The 20,722-nt window shown below is 39.0% G+C and overlaps 1 protein-coding gene across 4 annotated transcripts in view; it reads right to left on the bottom strand.

The window, feature by feature from the left end:
• Positions 1–2,644: 2,644 nt before the first annotated feature.
• The window catches only part of rbm33a (RNA binding motif protein 33a), a 30,151-nt gene continuing 12,073 nt past the window's right edge, over positions 2,645–20,722 (bottom strand). For 2 of the 4 annotated variants that reach the window (XM_028434476.1, XM_028434473.1), the window contains 11 exons: positions 19,738–20,053; positions 17,632–17,693; positions 13,815–13,941; positions 13,063–13,427; positions 12,513–12,779; positions 12,034–12,321; positions 10,233–10,916; positions 7,815–7,985; positions 7,119–7,304; positions 4,544–4,632; positions 2,645–4,370 (listed from right to left, as the gene is read on the bottom strand). In XM_028434476.1, coding sequence (XP_028290277.1) covers positions 4,322–4,370; positions 4,544–4,632; positions 7,119–7,304; positions 7,815–7,985; positions 10,233–10,916; positions 12,034–12,321; positions 12,513–12,779; positions 13,063–13,427; positions 13,815–13,941; positions 17,632–17,693; positions 19,738–20,053 — 2,604 coding nt within the window. In that variant the 3' untranslated portion in view covers positions 2,645–4,321. The remainder of the gene's footprint in view (positions 4,371–4,543; positions 4,633–7,118; positions 7,305–7,814; positions 7,986–10,232; positions 10,917–12,033; positions 12,322–12,512; positions 12,780–13,062; positions 13,428–13,814; positions 13,942–17,631; positions 17,694–19,737; positions 20,054–20,722) is intronic. The other 2 variants (XM_028434475.1, XM_028434474.1) reach the window with 2 other exon arrangements.

Genomic DNA, 20,722 nt, shown 5'->3' on the forward strand with positions numbered 1-20,722 from the left:
CAACAAGGTGCTTTGTCACAACTCAACAGTTTAGGTTTGCAGTCATTTCTTTTGTGCACTGTACAAGTTGGGAGGTGAGGAAACTCAGAGCAGCGTCTTTGTATGACGACGCTGAGGATGAGCTTTGGCTGCAGTGAAAGCCGTAAAAGCAGTAACGTGTCTGCTCTGTGAGCACCAGGCTGTCGTCACAGAAATGGAAACCTCAGTCCAGCGGGCTAACAAACAACGGTAATCCAGGCAGGGCGCCCTGCTTGATACAGAGGGTTATTGTTTCAGCACCAACTCACGCCAAAAAGATGAGCAAAAAACGGTACGTGTGGGAAAACAGTGACGTGAAAGGAGGAATATGGATCCAATCATCTGGACTGCAGCTGGATCTGTTAAAGGAAGTATGTTAGGGTTAATTTCAGCAGAAAGATGGATATCTGGAAGAGATAATCAGATGGTCAAAGAAACTGCTGCAACCGCCAAATTCTCTGAAAAAAAAACAAAAAACAGGTTAGACCCAGAGTTGGTGTGGCAGGAATCAAGTGGTGTCAACTCAAGTGTTCCCAACACAAACATGTGTCAAACATTATTATTAAATATGTGTGTGTGTGTGTGTGTGTGTGTGTGACCATACCACTGGTTCAGCATAGTTTTCCCTTCATTTCACATTGATAGAACTCATTTAATGCCATTTCTTGATGTTTTTTTTTTTTTAAATGTGTTTTATGCTAGCGTGAAATTTGGCAGCTTAAAGTTGAAAACTATACAAAACTCAGGTATGGTCACAATTTTTTCTTTTACAGTTTAAATAATAAAACTTAGATTAAATACAGCATTCCACCTGAAACTGACAAGAAAGTGAAAAATCATTAATATCACCCGATCTGGAAAACATCTGTACCTGTTAGGAAGGAAAGTTTGTTCAAATCTGACCTGCGTGTGAGCCATTAAGCCAGTGGTTTTCAACCTTGGGGTCGTGACCCCATGTGGGGTCGCCTGGAATGTGTTAATTATCGATTAAAATGAAATTAAATTATTATTCCTTTTTGGATTTAAACAACACAATCTTAAACGAATGTATTCTACACTTTCACTTTGTGAAATATAAATCTATCGGTATAGTTCAAATAAAATGCAGTATAACGCAAATAAGAACAAATAAATTACAGTAAAAAAATCTGACCTGGCAACTCCCTATTTGTGATATATAACAAAAATGATCAAAAACTAATTCTAGATTCTCGTGATATAAAAATGGGGTCACGATCCAAAAAAGGTTGAGGACCACTGCTTTAACCCAACATAAAAAGTTTTGCAGGTACAGAAAAAGTGCAATGAGTGAAATAATTTCACAGTAACAACAATAAAAGTCAGAAAAAAACCCTGCTGTGACCTTTAAATGACATCACAGCACATTTAGAGCTTCTTCACGTCAAAGTACAAATAGATTCAATATGAATCTGTTCTGTTTCTACAAGACACAGCGTCTTGTGAGTGATTAGTGAAAGCGGCACAGCCGTTACTTCTTCAAACCCACAGGATTCACCAGCATAGATCTAAAACCCACCAGAAGGTAAATAAATACACAATGCCAAATGACAGAGACCAACAACAGCTCAACTCCAAACAAAATCTAAAAAGCAACATTAAAAAGATTAGTCACTTTAGAAAAGAAAAAAAAACCCAGTGAAAACACAAAAAACAGCAACATAACCTCAGTAAGACACATTTACGGCTCCAAAGATAATCAACTTTTCCCATAATAAGAGCATCATATTAGCAGAAAACCCCACATATGTAGACTTATGTCTTTCTTCAATTTTTAAGTTTTTACTAGAAGTGTCCTGATCAGAATTTTTGGCCCCGATCCAATTTTTACGAGTCGGACCCAAAACATTTCACTAGTTTTTTGATTTACAGCAATAACTTCAGCACGTATAAAAACACATATTACTGGCTTATATTAAGTTGATTTTAAACTAGATTAACCTTTAGTGAAGATACTTAAAAAAAAAAAAAAAAAAAAAAAAACTTACTGAACGACTTAATTATCAATAAATAAAAACTGAAAAATTGTTGTTTTTTCCCCTAAAACTGCCAATCTGATTGGGACACCACTAGTTTGGTCTCCAAAGTGTCTAATTTGAAAAAAAAAAAAAAAAACGCCACCAAAGTTATGAATTACACATGCAGATAAGACTGGGAATTTAACATGTGATGTTTTGTAGATGTACTTTCACTCTGAGACTCTCACACTAATAATAAAAGATGCAACTTTAACATTTTTATCTTGCAATTTAACTCATAAGGCATATTAAACATAAATATACCCGGCAGATTAAAAAAAAATATAATGAAACTACATCAGGAAAACATCACAGGTAATTTTGCAAGCCAAAAATAACTAATTATGAAATTCAGATTTTACGTGTTGCATTATTGCATCCATGAACATGGAGGTGTCTTTAATAAACTCTTTCAATTTCAGGAAGTGAATCCCTTAAGGTTTGTAGATGAGGCGTTCAAAGACCACTGACAGATGATGAAAAAAAAGTACAAGCGACGATAGATAGAAAATAAACAAATAAATAAATAAATACTTCACCATAGAGGCACGGGACACGTGGACGTCACACAAAACCACACGTCTTTGGGCTAATGTTTCACCGGCTTAACATACCTGCATCATGGTGACGGTATATAGGCCATGTTTTTATTTTTTTTTTTGTTTACCTTCAACTTTTGCTGAATGCGTCATGAACAGAAAAGTGGTCCAGTCACTTCTTAATTTCACATTAAAACAGAAACAAACCACTCGTAAAAGGATTTCCTGACTCCACTGCGTTCTCTGTACATTTAAAAAATTAATTATCGTGATACAACTAGAGCAAAGAAATGACTGGAGAAAAAAAATATAACAATTTACATGCAGCTAAATACTGAGTGAAAGTTCAGGTCTTCTGTACATGATGCCTACCTGGACAATGGTTGCCCCTTTAACGCTGTTCTTTGGAATAATGTGGGAAAAATTCTAATCAGAATCCAAGTTAAAGCAATTCAAAGGAAATTATTCTTATTATTTTTAGGAATAAACTACAACAGAAAATATATGTAGCGATGGTAAAAATGAAAAACACAACAAAAAAAAAAATTCAAACCATCTAAACATTTTAAAGTCTATGGAATAAAATAGAAAGCAGATTGATAAAATGATTAACAGCATGGTGCTCAAAGATGTTCTGTAGCAATGTCTACAACACAAACTAAGACTTTATAGAAACAAAATACATGTAGATTATATAAAGTCTAGCTTTGACTCATCAGGAAAATGGAAATTATTTGTTAATTATTCAAACGAAGACCAGATATCAAAGACCAATCAATGCATCTGTTTGCCAGTGAAAGGAGAAATAAACTGCACTATAATCAACGTGGATTATCCAAGCTGGATTACTGTAACAGCTAACTCTTACACAACACCGAATGTGAATCTAACCTGCAAAGAAAAGCCAAATATTCTATCTGATCGAGCGTTACTTATAATAGTGAAGGAGTGAAGTGTGCTCAGTTAAAGGCAGTACAGCAAAATAAAACCCAAATAGTTATCATTGGTCAAAGATGTGATAACTCATACAAAAAAGGTACATCTGTATGTTTAAGATGAATTGTTGCTAATTATTTAAAAATAATCGACAACACTCCAACCAACACTGAGCGCCTCAGTCAGAATAAAGATCTGTAACCATGATGACCACCTGTAACATTCACCAAATAACCATCAGGATACATCTTTCCACTCTGTGCTAGCATGCAAGGATGTGCCGTTGACTAGAAACCAGACTAGAGCCAATAATGACGCAACACTGCCATCTATAGACAGAGCAGAGACACTGCAGGAGAACCGCATAGTTCGCCACAAAATCAACAAAACCCAAATAAACTCACACAATCATACAGCCCTGTGTTTGTGATTAGGGTATTCCTCAAGAAAAAGGAGGCAACCATTGTCTTATGACTTCTCTTCTGTGTCCACGTACGTGAGGTGTATAAAAACATTCATCATGAGCGATGTATGAGAAGTGTCCAGTGTCTCTTTAGTGCTGTTTTACATTTTTACAGTCAGACACACAGGCATGCTGGCAGCTAAATGTCTTTAAGTTCCAGAGGGGGAGAAGGTGGGAGATGATGGCCACGATGCTTCTGAGCGCTGACGGTTCAGTGAACCCACAGAGATGCTGACGTGTACTTAGAGAAGAGAGCAGCTGTAGAGGAGGGCCTCCCACACGTCATGACACAGCAACATCGTGTGTCGGCGCGCTTTGGTTTTTACTCCTCAGCCGTCAATCAGCGACACGTCAATGTGGGACAAATCAATCATGTGCCTGTGTGGTAATTACAATAATACTGTTTGAACTGCTGCAGCTAAAAAACTCTCAACAATCCAAAACCATCCCAAGGGAACTTGAAAAACTAAAAAAAAAAAACTGTTTTTACACCGTTTACGTGACAAATATGTGTGTGTTTGTATATAAATAATGGAATAAGGTTTCATTACCTGTGGAAACTTGTTTGGAAATTGGCTGCATGCTCATGGCTGGAAAACTTGGCCACTGCTTTTCTCTGCTGCGGCAACCACTGGAACATCTATGTATACAATGAGAACAAATCAATAATAATCACACACTGTAGTTATTTACCACTGTTGTTCAATGAAATCCCTTTCTAAACCTGATCTTCTGCATAATTCCAACAGAGGGCGCTATGGGACCATATAAGAACATTAGTTGCCAACTCTCACATCTACACCTGTGTTCCAGAGCCGTATAGAGACAGAGTTGTGACAACAGAAGTCCAAAATGCTTGACCATCACGTGATTCATGTGAGACTGAATTTTGTCCTGGAAGTTAATGGAAGGCCATTCAAATCCATTGATTCCTAATGACGTAACTTGGATTTCCAGTAATTTGTCGTCATTAACTGCATTGATTGACAATATTTATACAGTACACCATCACATGTATGTGTATATACAATATATGTTTATGTAGTTCCATAAATAGCTTTTTCCCCAAATTCGTATTAATGATTAATGTAAACAACTTACCTGCTTATTTGACATAAAGGCCAACATTAATTTGGTTATAAAATGTGTTAATATGTATTGCTTTGAATTTTCTTTTAATTGTGAGTCATTTTGTATGTTTATGTGGCATTTCCTTGTTGTTATGTGTTTTTGAAGTTATTTTATCTGTTTTTATTTTGTGAATTTCTTTGAGTCAAATTGTCTGTGTATTAAAGGGAGCTTAATAATTGATGTCATCATTTAGATTGTTCCATGTTCCGACATCCTGAACTGAAATGCACCTTTCTTTTGTAACTGTTCTGAATTTTGTATTTTTTTAATATCCGTATTCCTCACTATAGAAACTAGCTTATCTGCTTTTTTGTCATAGTTGAGGCCAACAATAATTTGGTTTAAAAATGTGTTAATATGTATTGTATATAGTATGTATATCTTTGAATGTTTTTCTTGAAAAAAAAGGTGGAATTAAAAACACCACACGTTAATGGGTTTAGATACGCTGATAATAATAATAATAATAATAATAATAATAATAATAATAATAATAACAATAATAATATCCAATATGATTATTTAAACGTCTTAAAGTTGAAAAGTGCATCACAAACTGTCTCATCTGCTGTAGCTTCAATGCGCTACAATGGTAAACTGATCACTTCCTGGACAAAATGTGAGGCTCTATGAGCCGCCATTGCTGTAAAAAAAAAAAACACGAACCATTGGAGGGATCGGCATTGTCTCAACTCTCTCTCTGTACGGCTCTGCTGCGTTCCTAAACACTTTTCTCACCAAAGAGATGTAGCATGAATAAAAAAAAGTTTGTTTTACATCATTATTGTCGTCTTCGGTGGTTGGAAACACTCGTATCATCTTTGTCCGGTGACTGATTCTGGACCAGTTTGAAAAATCAAAAAATCCTCTCATCATCTTTATGAAATTTGATTCGTTTATGTTGGGTTGGTTCATCATTTACTCAACCAAATTTCATCTGGATTGAATCCAGTATGCACATTTTAGCACAATTTTTGAAAGAATGTGGGTGCCCATACATTTGGACCTACTATATCATTATTAATGGTGAGATACTGTCATTTATGAGCTATTGAACGCACCACTGTATTGGCCGCATTCCAATAATTTAGCAATTTTCCAACAAAAATCTACGTAAAGGCCGAATTGTCACCTAGGCTGCACCCTCTTGGCTGATGAGGGTGCCCTTCAAACGACTCGGCCAATCAGAACGGGCAGGTAGGCGGGCTACTGTACTGCTGTTAACAGAGGTTTCTGCGTATTCTGATTAGTTTCAGCAGACGAGTTACCATGTCCACATAAATTCTCCTCCTCACTGCCCCACGTCTGCATATCAGTCCATTTACAGCTTTTTGTGGTCACTTTTTAATGGAAGCAGACTGAGATAGCGCTCCGTCCATTCCCGTGCACCACCGCATTGATCGGACTCAGAATACAGATACGATCATTTCTGAACAGACGTAACGTGGTTATTTGGCAACTTTATGGTGTTTGTTTCTTTCTATCATTAATACAAATTAAATAATTACTGGTATTTTATTATTATTCAAATAATCAGCAATCTTTAGGAACATATAAATAAAAACAAATATTCAACAGATGTATGACTTCTGTGGTCACTTGCTCCCCAGTGAGTAATTAAACCTGAGTGCATTCACTTTCCCTACATTTTGCGAAGCTCGTTTTTGAACGTTCAGTTCATCGTGATGTTTAGTTGCTGTTACCGTTTCACTGGAAACGTTTGCGACTGACTAAAAAATCCACACAGAGCTCACCGCCGCATTGGCCGCACCCTCAACTTTAAAGGAAAAAAAAAGCGTCCAAGCGTGCAAAAAAACGGTACATTTTTATCAATCCTTTAAAGTGTAAATGATCATGGTACAATTATCAGGATCACTGATCCTGATGACTACCAATATCTGGCAAACACAATATTTGGTGCTTGGTGGAGGTTTGCACTCCGAGTACTCTTGTTTTAAAATAATAGTGTCGGGTACAAAGCAAACCCAGGCCTACCTCTATGGGCCCGATGGAGCGCAGCAGGTTCCTCAGCTGATTGTCGGTTGTTGATGAGGAAAGACCCTCTATGGACACTGTGCATCTCTCGCTCTCGACACTTCTTTGGCCCTGCCTGGTGGCCATGGGACGCCCCCTCCCCGCCTGGCTGCCGCCTCTTCCCCGGCCTCTGCTTGGCATGACAACCTACAAAAAATTGCCGGAGGTGAGAAACTCTGACCACATGAGAAAAAAAAAAACAAAGCTGAAGACAACAGCAGTAGTGAGAGTACAGAGTAAAGCTGGACCTACTGGGGTGCTCAGCTGTGTGGAGAGGTTTGTCAGCTCAAAGGTAAATCTAAAACTGCTTTGTGCTGCTAGATTGACTCATCATATTTTCTACATAAGAACATCAACGTCAGAGTGTGATGCATGATGCATGTCATATCTTCATATGAGCAAGGAAGAGGAAGAGGGGAGATGAGAGGAGGAAGCTTGAATATATGATTTGGAGGTGGGAGAGCATGAAGGGAAAGCAGCCATAGGAGAGAGATGGGTGAGTTTAGTGCATGTGACAGTAGCCTGGTAGTGACAGGTGGACACAGAGGCCGGGGACCTCATGCGGCACCTCACAAACCCTGTCTCTCGCGCTCACTGCCACCAGCTGATGACACGTTGAGCAGAGGCTTTTTGGATGTGTTTGGATGATGTGGTTACCCTGTTTTGCGGTGGGTTGTCTGCTCGGTTAGCTTGTGGTGCTCCGCCCTGTTCCGCCTGTGGTTGTTCCACCATGGTAACCGTCCTTTGGGCGTCGTGGTTGAACAGCGGTGCAGGCCACGTTCCCTGCTGCTCTATTGGTACAGTGGTGGCTTCAGGGTTTATTCCAGTCTAGAAGAAGATCGACAAAAAACAATTATTTAGCACCGACTCAACGTCTTATTTACTCAACACTAGCTTCACCTCACATTCAAATGTTTGAGAATAGGGGTGTGCATTGCCATGAATGAGACAATATGATACGATTCACGATTTGCATGACACGATACAATATATCCCGATACCAAACAATGCGTTGTATATTGCAATACATCGCGACATCAATAATGGTAGAAAATACTATTTATTTTATTTATTATTATTTTTTTTTTAAAGCTTGTGTGAACAAGTAAATCATAACTAACTGTAATTCATTCAAGTACCAATATAAAAAACAAGTGATATGTTTCTCAAACTGTATAATTACATTTTTCAAAAACGTTTTACTTTTGCTTCCACTGATTCTGATTCTGTTAAGTTTTTAAATTCATTAAAAAAAGTAACCATATACATCTATAAAAATAAATCAACTTCCAGTTAAAATACATTGAGGAGTGAGGTAGTTTAACGAAGTCTGATGTGGTTCACTGACACCTAGTGACCGGGTGTTTTTGTGCAATTAAATTGCTTTTTCGTTAAAAAACAAGATTAAAAAAATCAACAAGGACGTTTTTTTTGGGATCAATACGATAATCGTGCGATGAAACATCTCGATATATTACCGTATCGATTTTTTCTAACACCTTTATTTGAGAATATCTTTGTATCTACTGTAGACACCACACCCTGGACGCGTCTCTGGTTGTCATTTAGGACTTCTATTTAAAGACACCTGGGACAAAACACGAACCCATATCTCTAAAACGACCTGCCAGCGCTGCAGCTTGATTGTTAAAAAGCAGGTGTTGGAAACTAAAGATCAATCCAACAAGGTGATGGTCTCATTATCAAATAAAGTCACAGCACGAGTCTGTTGACACGCGGGGAGGAATTGAAGGTCGTTTCTTTCCCGACTCTGCAGAAAGATGTGACAGATCAATACGGGAGAAGAAAGGAGGCGATATCTCTGACCTGTCCCCAGCTGAGAGTAAATGGATTAATCCCTCCTATAGAAATCACAGCTCCTGATTGCACCCATCAAATGGTAAGCTGCATTACCCGGGAACGACGGTGGTTAAATGTGTACCCCATCCCCCTTTTCCACACCCCCTCCTCCAAAGCTTTTGTGTTCTGTGTTGCTTTGTATTATCCCTGATGAAAATATAATGTGCCTCTTATCTCTGTGCCTAAGCTATACAAATCCAAAGCCTCTAAAGTGGCAACTTTCTTACACAGGTATTATGCCCCCCCTCCCTGTCCATCCCAGGAAAGATTAATTACAATGGGTTTGGGAATGGCATCTTTTGTTGTCCTTACACCTGAGAGATGGGCAGCATCACAGGGATGAGATAGAGGAAAACAGACACCAAAAAGTAAGGAGAATGATAACATCGTCAACCTCTGATGATGACAGGACAATACGGTCGAGAGCTTCTTCTGCCTATATGTCTTTTTTTCCACTTCACATGCACTTCCTCTTCTTCTTTCTCCCATCTAAGATGCAGCACTTCAGATACAGTAGCATTGCACAGGTTTCCATTAACGCACTGACAGCCAGTTATCTTCATCTGCAGCCACTGCCAGCCCCTGGTTTTGGCGCAGTGGCTTTATCCTCTGGGATGTCGTCGGAAAGCAGCTTATTTCTAATACCATCACATCCCACCAACGCATATCAATGTTCAACATGCATGTCTTTGTGGTTTTTCAATGAAGAATAATGGGAAATTAAGGCCACCGCAGTAACATATCGAGCCTGTTGGAATCCGCCCGCAGTGGTGCAATTTTGGAAATCGCTGTAGTCACCGTTGATCCATTGTTGCCCAGCTAAGAGAAAATCCCTCTGCTCTGAAAAGTGGGCATCAACCTTTAAAAGTAAAGATGGTTTGTCCCCAACTGAAGAGATAAATGTCACACTGTCCTCTTCAATATATCTATGCGTTCTAAAGGTAAGATGTAGGTAAAGACATGGGGCTTAAATACCAGTTTCAGATGCTTAAGAGCCGAAACTCTTTACAGATCAATTTTGCCAAAATGACACAGACATCACAGTGTCACTCTCATAGGTTAGATTTCTTTTATGCTGTGAAACAGACAGTGAGGAGCAATACTTGGCATTTCTGAACCAAACTATGCAGTTTCCCTTGAGGTCTAAAATCAGTTCAAAAGGATCAAATAAATGTCAAAAGAATTGTGGGATTAAAATTAAATGTCTGTGCTCACCGCTCCTGAAAGTTTGACGACTCTGACTTTTTGTGGCACCTGCTGTCCTTCGAATGAGAGGTTTTTGGCCCTCTGCATCACAGTTCTTTTAGCCCCAGCCTTGAGTCCTTGGGCGAGACCATCTGGAGGATGAACTGGTATGTTGTGTTGGGGAATCGTGAGTGTTGGGATGGGAGCACCGATTGTGTTCATGTTCTGCTGGTTTGGATTCTGTTGGGGTTGTGTCATCTGCTGATTTGATGTGTTGTGTTGCGGGACAACGCCTTGTCCCATCTGCAGGCGTGATTTGACATTAGCGCGTGTGCTTAGCATCTGAACTGGATTGGTGAGCAGTTTGTTGTTGCCTTGATTAGGGTTCTGCATTGTGTGATTTAATTGTTGCTGTGTTCTTTGAGGGAACTGTCTTTGCTGCAGTGGCTGTTGTTGAGGTTTTAGCGGTTGCTGTGGAGGAGGCGTCGCCTGAACAGTTTGTGGGATGTTTGCTTCTGTGGGCAGGGCTTTCGACGGGAACTGGTTTGCATTGTTTGTCTGGGAATTCAGTCTTTCTATCAGCTCCTTCTTTCTGACACCGGCCTGCATCTGCCGTCGCATCTCCTTCTTCTTCAGGATCTCCTCTCGCAGACGCTTCTGCTCCTCGATCTTCAGGCGATACTGCCGAGTCTCCTCATCTTCATCGGGATCCTGCTGCAGAAAAGACATGCGGAAAATAGTGGATTAGGTCAAATATGTCAGTAAAAAAACAAAAACAACTGATGGATGCGAAAACAGACATTATTATCCACATGAAGTATCTTTATTGTTGGACAAAAAACTGAATATCTCAAACTGCAGATTAGGAGAAATCAACTGACTGTCAAATTACCATAAGTGATTTTTCTAAGAGATAGTAAGGTGCACCTTTTAGCCAAGGTACCCCCTTTCTCTTATTTCTGAATCCAAGTAACCCTTTGTCCGACTACAACATTTTGCTCAGAATTCCATGAAAAAAATACTATCGAGCATAATAATGGAATTGATACATTTGACACATATTTTTTAAAAAATCTTGTTGTAAATAAGTGGAATGAAACAGTATTTAGTGCCTTCTGAATGAATTTATTTCTATAGGTTTTTATCATTTCTGGCGTGGGACCAAGACTGACCTTTGTATTTTCAGATAATGTTCTAATCAAGATCATTTCCATTATCATTACTAAGATTAGCATTTTGAACTGAAAATAAACTTTATAAAACCCCATATTTTTATTGATTTAATTTGTTAATTTTCCACTTTCTCTCTCTCAAGCATAGTGAATTGCATTGAGTATCATATGTCATACAAATATATTGTCCTTGCCTTGCCTTTAACTAGCAGACCTACTAAACCAGGGTAATGTAGTATCACTTAGTATATAGCTATTCACATTGCCTTTTTTTGTTTGTTGGAAAATTGCTTCCAAGTAATCCTTTACTTTGCAATTTGGTCTCCTTCTAAAATCCAATCACTTCACACTGTGTCCTGTCGTGTTTAGGATTTTTCCCCACTGGGTGGGAGTGTTAGCTGTGTTTGAGGCCTGTTGTTGACAAGGCAGCACAGAGAAGCCCTTCATTGGTTGCATCACTTTTCACTCAAGCAGAATAGTCCCAATTTTATGTTGATTTAGTTGTGGTGTTGTGTTTTCCAGATCGAAGCTCAATGTGATCAGTGCATCATTTTGAATTGCACTCAGAATTTATGCTTGATTGCTCAATCCAAGAAACACATTTTGAACGTCCAGTTTTTGTTTTCCTTAGCTATAAAAAATTGTTATGAAATGCCCACCTGAGGATTCTCACTCGACAGCGATCTTAGAATTTCGCGTCCTGCCGCCGTCCCACCACCTGTTCCAGGCTGTGATTCAGTCCTCGTGGTGGCTTGGCCTCGGCCAACGTTGGACCTCCATTGAGGATTTTGCCCAGGACGCGCCACCTGCGTTGCCTTGGCAACTGGTCTGATGTTGGTGGAGGCTTGGCTGGTGGCAGGGCGAGCACCGCCTGCGTTGCCAGGTGCTATGGGAAGCTCCCGCAGATTGCTGTTGCGCTGCTGCATTTGCTTGGAGATGGGCGTGTTCTGCAGGAAACACACATTGAACATCATCACATTTTATACATCATGTATTCATTTTTATTTTGTGCTAAATGATGCCAATTGAAGGAAATATTCAGGGGTTAAAGATGTAAACTAATTAGATTGACACAGTGATTGAGTTGAAACTAGCATTTAATGCAGAAATGAAATGAGATCATATGTTAATTTCTCACCATCCGCTGCCTGTTGGACATGTTTCTCTGTTGGGGGCTCTGAAGGCGGGGAGTCATCTGCCTGGGGCTACCATGCGCCTGCTGTTGATGGAAAGGATTCTGGCCATGATGCATCATGGGGTGAGGCTCGCTGAGATTTTGCTGTTGCTGATGATTATGATGGGGTAACTCCTGCCTATGGTGTTGCTGCGGCGTGTTCATGGGCTGATGTGATGACAGTGGGTTGTGATGTGGAAGCTGTGAGACGGGAAGGCCATGCATTAAGCCCTTTCAACGAAAGAAGAAAAAGAATATTTTAAATCTGTAACATCACTTAAACTGGTTTTCTTAACGTTTTTACAAATTATTTCCGCATAAACAAGTTTGACTTTGTCATAACATTCCATTTGTGACCCATCATCACTAGAGGGAGCTCTTGTCTATGGCAGTGGAGAAAATACTAATATGCCACATGTGATTAAATTACAAATATTTGCAAATCTGAAAATGACAAGGGGAAACTGAAAATTCAAAAGAACAAAGATGAAACCTAATCTGAAAAGTGTCCTACCCTTAGTTGTTGTACCTGCATCCCAAACTGAACCTGGGGAGGAGGGAAAAGGTTTCCCTGCTGGCCAAATGGCTGACGAGGGCCCATGAAAGTCCTGGGCTGGGCGGGGGGGCCACCTTGCTGATTCAGGTTCATCATCCCCTGATGACTTTGGTGGTGAGAGAGGCTGGATCTTGGGGGCTCTCTGGCAAAGATTCCGAGTTGTCTTTGAGCGGGCTGGTTAAAGCCTGGTCCTGGTGGACCGAAGCCCATGTGACTCTGGTTAGAGAGCTGCTGGTGGAGGTTATTACTGCTGCTCATTAGAGCACTGGGGCCCTGGTGATCAAACATGGACTGCCCTGCAAACCGGGAGGAATCCAGGCAATCTGGAGGCAACACCAACAAAATGGAGATGTCAGACGTTTTCCTAGAGAACCAATTTACTCAAGTGGCTCCCTCCCTGAAATTACAGTGGTGAATCCTGGGATGTAACAGACAACTTTATCAAAAATAAAAAGGTAAACAACATGGTGGCAAATCTGGATTATCCAATTAATTAATCATACAAAGTCTGTCAGTTTAATGCTGTTTAAAGGGTAGATTAAGATCTATTGTGTATGTAGGTGTGTGTTTATGTGTGAGGACATACACATATTAATGTATATAAATCATGCATTAAACATAATGTATGTAAAATAGTGTGGCATCAGAAAACTAGCAGCATACTCTGTATGTTTAAGACTAGTGATTGAAAAATAAATAAATAAACCCACCCCCCCTAAATAGGGGCTCTCTGTCCTGGGGGCCTTGAGGTAGCTGGCTCCTGAAGGGCTCCATGTGATGAGACCGTTGGGGCTGACCAAAATTGCCAGACATGTGCTGTTCAAAGTCTCCATGTCCCTGGAAAGAGACAAAAATGCCTAAATCCCGGCATTTGTGGAAATCCAATCATACGACACATATTGAACAAATGAAAAAAAAGAATTTGTGGGACGGGGCATTAGACATGCAGCTCTAAATGAGCTGCGGTCATTCAAAAGTTGCAAAATCCAGGCTTGTAAATATCAGTATGCATGCCAATACCAAAAAGCCTTTCTGCATGAATTTGCACAAGAAAACGCATTATCTACTTGGAGCTTTGTTTATAAACCTTCTAAAAGCCCTTTGCGCGAAAAGAAAAAACCTGGGTATTTTAAAAGAGAATAAGTGCCCTCATCATTGTTTCCACCACTTTGCATGTTCGACAGCTCTCTCCTCATTGCATGCACAATACATCCAATCTGTCCTTCAAGGAAAACGAGATAGAGAACCATTTAATCCCACCACAGGACTTGCAATCCCCTCATAACCATCTCCTTTATTCTCTTAGGCATCCATCTCTGTTCAAAAATTAACCTGCTATTCAACACGTGGCACTTCCACAAATGGGCAACTCGCCTCCTCCGAGCCTATTGTAAATTACTTAAGATGCTATCAAGGCTTAATCCACCTTTATTCCACAGCTGCGTGGAGGTATTCAGTGAAGGGGTGTTACAATGCTTCGGGGTCAGGGTCCTGAAAAGTTGCTTAACATAAAGTTAATCAGAGGGTATTACAAAGAGAGAGAATCAGAATCAAGGCACTATCATCCTGCTCTAAAAGGTCAGGCAGGATGCTTTGCACAATGAGGACTCAGGTGACCATATAATACCTCTCAAATAACTCAACCTCTCACTTCTAATCCCTGATAAACAGTCTGTGGGCTGCTTAACATACAAGTGATTCCTTGGTCGCTCTTTCAGTGATCTGAGTTGATTAGGAGGAAGACGAACTGAATGTTCACATGTTGCAAAAGTTTATTAAATTTAATTTACAGGACCGTGATACTGAGGGATTTTGTGTTAATTTGTGCTGTTTACATTTAAAAATATTCACTCGTTACAAAGTTTAGTTTATTTTTTTGGGCCTGAAATGATTTGTCGATTAAACTAACAAAACAAAATTAAGAAAATTAGTCGATGCCTCAATTAATTAGTGCTACCAGAGCCACTGGGTGTCTCATTGTCGCTGTGTTACACCCGGACTGATTTTTTGAAGCTGCCCTTACTTCCGCTATTGAACTGTTGCCATGGTTACCCCTAAAAAAAAGCATGGGGCAGTCATCTGAGCGTGGCCAAACTGGCGATAGAAGTTTACCGAAATAAAAAAGACCAAAGGTGTCTAACGTGTGTGTCCACAACACACTGCAAACAGCACTGTGCGATGTGTTCATTGCCATGCAGCGTTAGCTTTAGCAGTGTTAGCTTTACTAGTACCCCAACAGAAAGCATCCATCAAAAGCTGCGGACAAGTCAACGCACAGTGCCGACAAGTTAGGTTTATTTTCTTTGCAAAAATTGAATTTCTTTTTAAAACAATAATGCCCTTAAATTAAGTTTGTATATGAAATTGTATATAAAACAAACGCGACCCTGAATGAATGGACGAGTTTCTGCTTGGTCCGCCTCAGTAACGAGTGCATTTAACCGGGTCGGTCCAGCTGTATTTGGCTCTGAGGCATAAAACCACATGTAAGCTTTGTAATTTTAAACGTCTTACAACATAATGGTTCATATGTTAATAAATGACAAATTTGAAAAAAATCTCTCGTAAAAATAAAGACATTTTTGCATAAATATTGATAAAACACTAAGAAATCGAAAACAATGATTACTTTAAAAAATTACGTTATTTTGTGTAATGTTAATTTGATATTTTTTGGCTTGATAATATTGATGCTTGTACCTTTCTTTTCTTCCTTTAAAGTGTTTGTGCTTTTCTTTTTAAGTTAAATGTGAAATTTCATTTCTTATTGTTGAACTTGGGATTGTTGAACAATTCAGCACAGTGGTTGGGTTTATTTTGTCAATGTTGCTTATTAGGCCCCTTACATTTTCATATTTATATACATATATTATATTAGGTCTCGTACCTATTGTTAGATTCTCGTATCATTTGCACAGTTAAAAGGATTTTAGGGTCACATAAATCTGTGAGTTATGGAATAAGATCAAGAAGCATAAATACTGCAAAAAGTGTGATTTCTCTAATATACTAAGTCCATTAATCAGTTCAAATTGATAGATTAATCAATTTGACCAAGCCCTAATTTATTTCAAATAAAATTTTAAAGTACAATATAAATAGCAAAGCACGTTTACACAAATTTGTCCAAGCTTACATTTTTTGTTTTTCTCTTCATTGCTCTTTATAAGAAAACTAGGTAAGCTCTGATTTGGTATATTTGATAGTTGTTAGTTCAGCAAATCTATAAAGAATTTTTCATATTCACATATAATTTAAGGTCATTCATTTTGTTGAGACCAAGATAATTAAACTAAATAAATCATGTGAATGAAATTAATTATTTCATTAATGGCTTCAAATGGAAGTAAGGATTCTTAGCCAGCAAAGAATTGAATGCAGTAATACTGCAGGGCAATGACCCTCTATTTGCCTGGCCTTTTAACAATTAAATTTGATGGGATGATAATGTATGATAATCACAAGTAATCAGGTGCCCACTGATAAATGGGAATGTTGCCGGCTGGTATGTCACCTGCATTTCAAATTGTGTCCTTGGCAGCAGCAGCCTAAATGCAATTGACAGCTGGGGAATCCAACACTATGCTGCTCATCAGCTCAGTCGTCTCCACACTGTTCTCTCCCCACCTTCTACTGTCTAGTGTGAGCTTCTGCTTTTTTTAACCATTTTTTTACCAAACCTGAGGGAAGCAGGAATACGGTGAACCTTAAAGTCGGTCAAATACTAAATATAAACACACTATTGACAAAAACTGCCTCCTGTTCAAAAAGTCTGGCAGATTTGGAACATTTGAAATTCCATATAAATACAATTGGATGCAGCTATTTTAAATGGGGTAATTTGCATAAATCCATAGGAAATGTACTTAGAGGAAGATGTCAATCAGTACTTGCAACACCTGATGCCTGAGCTTCACCAATCAGGAGAAACCCCTTATGAAAAACAGTCTCTCTGGCAAGTGATTGCATACATACACTAACTACATAGGAGAGATTTTAGCCATCAACTGCATAAATGCTGTTTTGCTACACCAAATCATAGATTCAAGACCCTTTTCTCATGAAATTTAGTACTAAAAGCTCAAAAAATGCTAAACACTCGACCGAGCTGCATAAATTCACTGCCATGTTTAACTAATTTAGATAAGTTCTAAAAAAAATCTCTGTGCATTTGGGACACAAACTTGTGAAAGGTGAATTTTAACCGGCAGACTAGCGGGTCTCAAAATTCCATTATGTGCCAAGTCGGCTACTCGGAGCTGTAGCCTATCCGTGGAAAGCTGTAAAGTAAGTCCCGCCACTGCTGCCCCGACCTTAAAAAGTCTTCTGCCTCGGGCCCCTATCACGCATTTCCAGCAGTGCATCCAGAGTCCTATCGGTGTTTACAGACATGCTTTAACGGTATTTGGTCAGGGCAGTCCGTCTAATTGAAGCAATGATACTGCCCTCACAAAGACGGGATGCTAATAGTGTAATAGGAGCGAGAAAGTGAGGTGAAAGGGAGGTAGAGGAGCAGCTGCTACTCACGGGGAACCTCTGAGGACCCACAGCATGTCTGGGCTGGCTCTGAGCAGGAGGCATCAAGGGCACTGCAATGAGAGAGAGAGGTATAGAACAGAGCAAGGAGGGGGAGGGGAAGGGGTAGAGCAAAGTAGGAGTGGGGGGGGAGGGTGGAGCAGAAAAAAAATGAGGCAGTAGGCACAGAGAGGGTGGTCATGGTAAAAAAAACAAAAAACATTACCATACTACAGGCTCTTAGTACTAAGAAATATATATATATTTTTTTACTTTAGCATTAAGTTACTTATTGCGGGAAAGTCAAGAAAATTGTAAAAACGGAAAATCCACTTTACTGGTTCATACAAAAAAACTAATTCGATCATCTCTAGGTGGAACGTACCCAAATATTAAAAGACACACTGGGGCAGAAACATTACTTTTAACATCTAAGTGCCAATTTTCTGACAAAGTCATGGTTTTATTTGAAAACACTTGTTTCTGAAACAGCAGTAAAAAGCACATGTGAAGTGTGCCGCAGGCCTGGCTCAAATCCACATATCTAGTTTATTGGGAACAGTTTTCTACTGAGTGCATCTTTTTCTCCAATGACTGGCTGGGTTAGTGTCTGCTCTTCAATTTGTGATTCAACTTTTGAAATGACCAAGAGTCAGCACAGCACAGTGAGCCTTCCTGCACACTTAACTGATCTTTGCCCCTTGACATAACACCATTTCTCTGACTATTGTAATCAATAACTTCAGATACTGTTGTTTTATTCTCATCAAACTGTTGAGTGGACTGTTAGTCATCTCAAAGATTAACAATAGGATATTTGGATGGAGAGGTATGCAAATAATATAGAATAGAATAGGGCATCATTGTTATTGTGTAGCAGTACAACAGTCATTCCTGACGGAGCTGGGATTGACCTTTCTCTAGATGCCGCACAATTTGTCATCTGCCCAAAGTTTAAACTGAACATTGAGCATTTAGATTTTTGGCACCTGATGAAATAACTCACAATTGTAACTAAAAAAAATCAATCAATTTCAAAATCGCAAATGAAGGTTTCCGCAAACCATTTGAAATTTTAATTTAGCATTCTTTCAATGAACGTCATTCCTTAGAACTCGGGTAATCAAATGTGCACATATTTACTACAAAAATAATGAATTAATAAGAATATTTTAATCCAGATTTAATCCAAATCTAACATGTTGTTCACAAAGATAACCTTAATAGCACTGGCAGAAAACCCCATTGTAAAGGTAAAAAAGCAATCAAAATGGCGATGAAACGAGATTAAATTGACACTTAACTATATATTTAATAGCTAAAAGTGGAAAAAAAAATCCACACAATCTTAAATCACTTCACAAAAACAGGTGACCTATCAACATGTTTTGCAAGACACTTCAAATAAGATTCAAATATTCATATAAACCATGTTAATAAAAAATTTAATTACAAAAGCACAAGAACAATACATATAAATAACTGAATACTATTGAGATTGTATTGATTTTTGTTATAATAAGCTGCCTCTAAAAATCCTTAAACAGCAAACATTTTTCCCACATGTGGTGGACCTCAGTAAGACTCCGTAGAAGTGGAAGATGCACCTCAAAATTAGATGCACTTGAAAATGCAAAAAAAAAAAAAAAAAAAGGACTCTAGAGGAACAATTTACGATGAAAGCACTGCTGAGTAGGACTGGGCGATATGGAGGGATTTTTAACTCGATAAAATCTTACCAAAAAGACATTTCTGGGTTAAATTTGCTGATGAAAAATGCCACACAGGTACATTTATTAACAAACAGCTGCACAATAAGTGCCACCTTTTGCTTTTTCTCCTATAGCATGTGTGAGTGAGCTCTGTAGTGTGGCTTGTTCAGGGAAAGGTTTGGGTTAGAACGAACTCACAAATCCATCTAACTGTGCTTTTCATACTGTTCAGAAAAGTAGAGAAAGCAGCAACTCCTCAAATGAGTATTTTAATAAAAAACAAGCTATATAATAAAAAAATCGATATAGTTGATATTTTAATTTTCTATATCATCAAAGTAGAAAACCCAATACGTTTTGAATCTCGATATATTGCCCAGGCCTACTGCTGAGAGGTTTATTGTACCTTGCACTGAGGAAGATGCAGGGCCTCTGAAGTGTGGGTTAATGTGGATGTTTTTTGGCTGTGGTGGCTGCTGCTGCTGCTGCTGCTGGTAATGCTGAGGGAAGCTGGGTGGCGGAGAGTTCATCATTCTTGGAGGCGGCTCCATCTGGAGTCGTACTGGTGAGGAGCGATGAGACATGTGTGGGTTGATGAGGGGCTGAAGAGGCTGTGGAGCGCGCCCATGCTCCTGGAAAGGAGAAGGTCCTCGCAGACGTGAGGAGTGGTGCTGCTGGGACTGCAGTGGCTGCTGATGAAGAGGAGCCATTCTCAACGTGGGCTGTTTAATTGGGAAGAGATTGGGAAACGGGTGAGGATGCAAACCGAGACAACCTGTCAACACGCATTTACTTTCTGGAGGGTAATGTTATGATCTGGAATTCTGATGTTGTTGCTTGCAGCCATGTGAAGATGCACTAACAAGTCAATTCAGTACCAAGAGAGACAAGTACATCTGTATATAGCGTATCTTCTTCAGAATAACTGAGCTTTCTTCAAGAGTTTCTTAACCAGAATGTTGAAGAAACTATTCAATAATAAAATACATCTATAACAAGCTATTTTATAATTGGTCAATAAATGATTACCAATCACGCCATCCATGTAAACAGCATTAATCATTAACGCAGTCAGGAGTGTGTGTGGTGTCCACTGTGTACCACTGAGTTTCATTGACCATACTCATGTTTTGCCATTAGCATCTAACAAACGTATTACTAATTAGTAAAAACCCAACATATTGCACTGCAGGAATGATGCAATGTTCAACCAAGAGAAAAACATCATTAATTTTTGCGTTCAACCTTACTGTACTTTTGTTTGTTACTTACAATAACTTTATTGTCATTCTTCCATACATAACGAATGTGTAATATCATATTTAAATAATTATAGGTAGCAAAGCTTTTTTCATGAGGTATGAAAATGTTGACACATAAATAAAATAGGA

Source organism: Gouania willdenowi, chromosome 20 (assembly GCF_900634775.1).
Source record: "Gouania willdenowi chromosome 20, fGouWil2.1, whole genome shotgun sequence".
NCBI classification, from domain to species: domain Eukaryota; kingdom Metazoa; phylum Chordata; class Actinopteri; order Blenniiformes; family Gobiesocidae; genus Gouania; species Gouania willdenowi.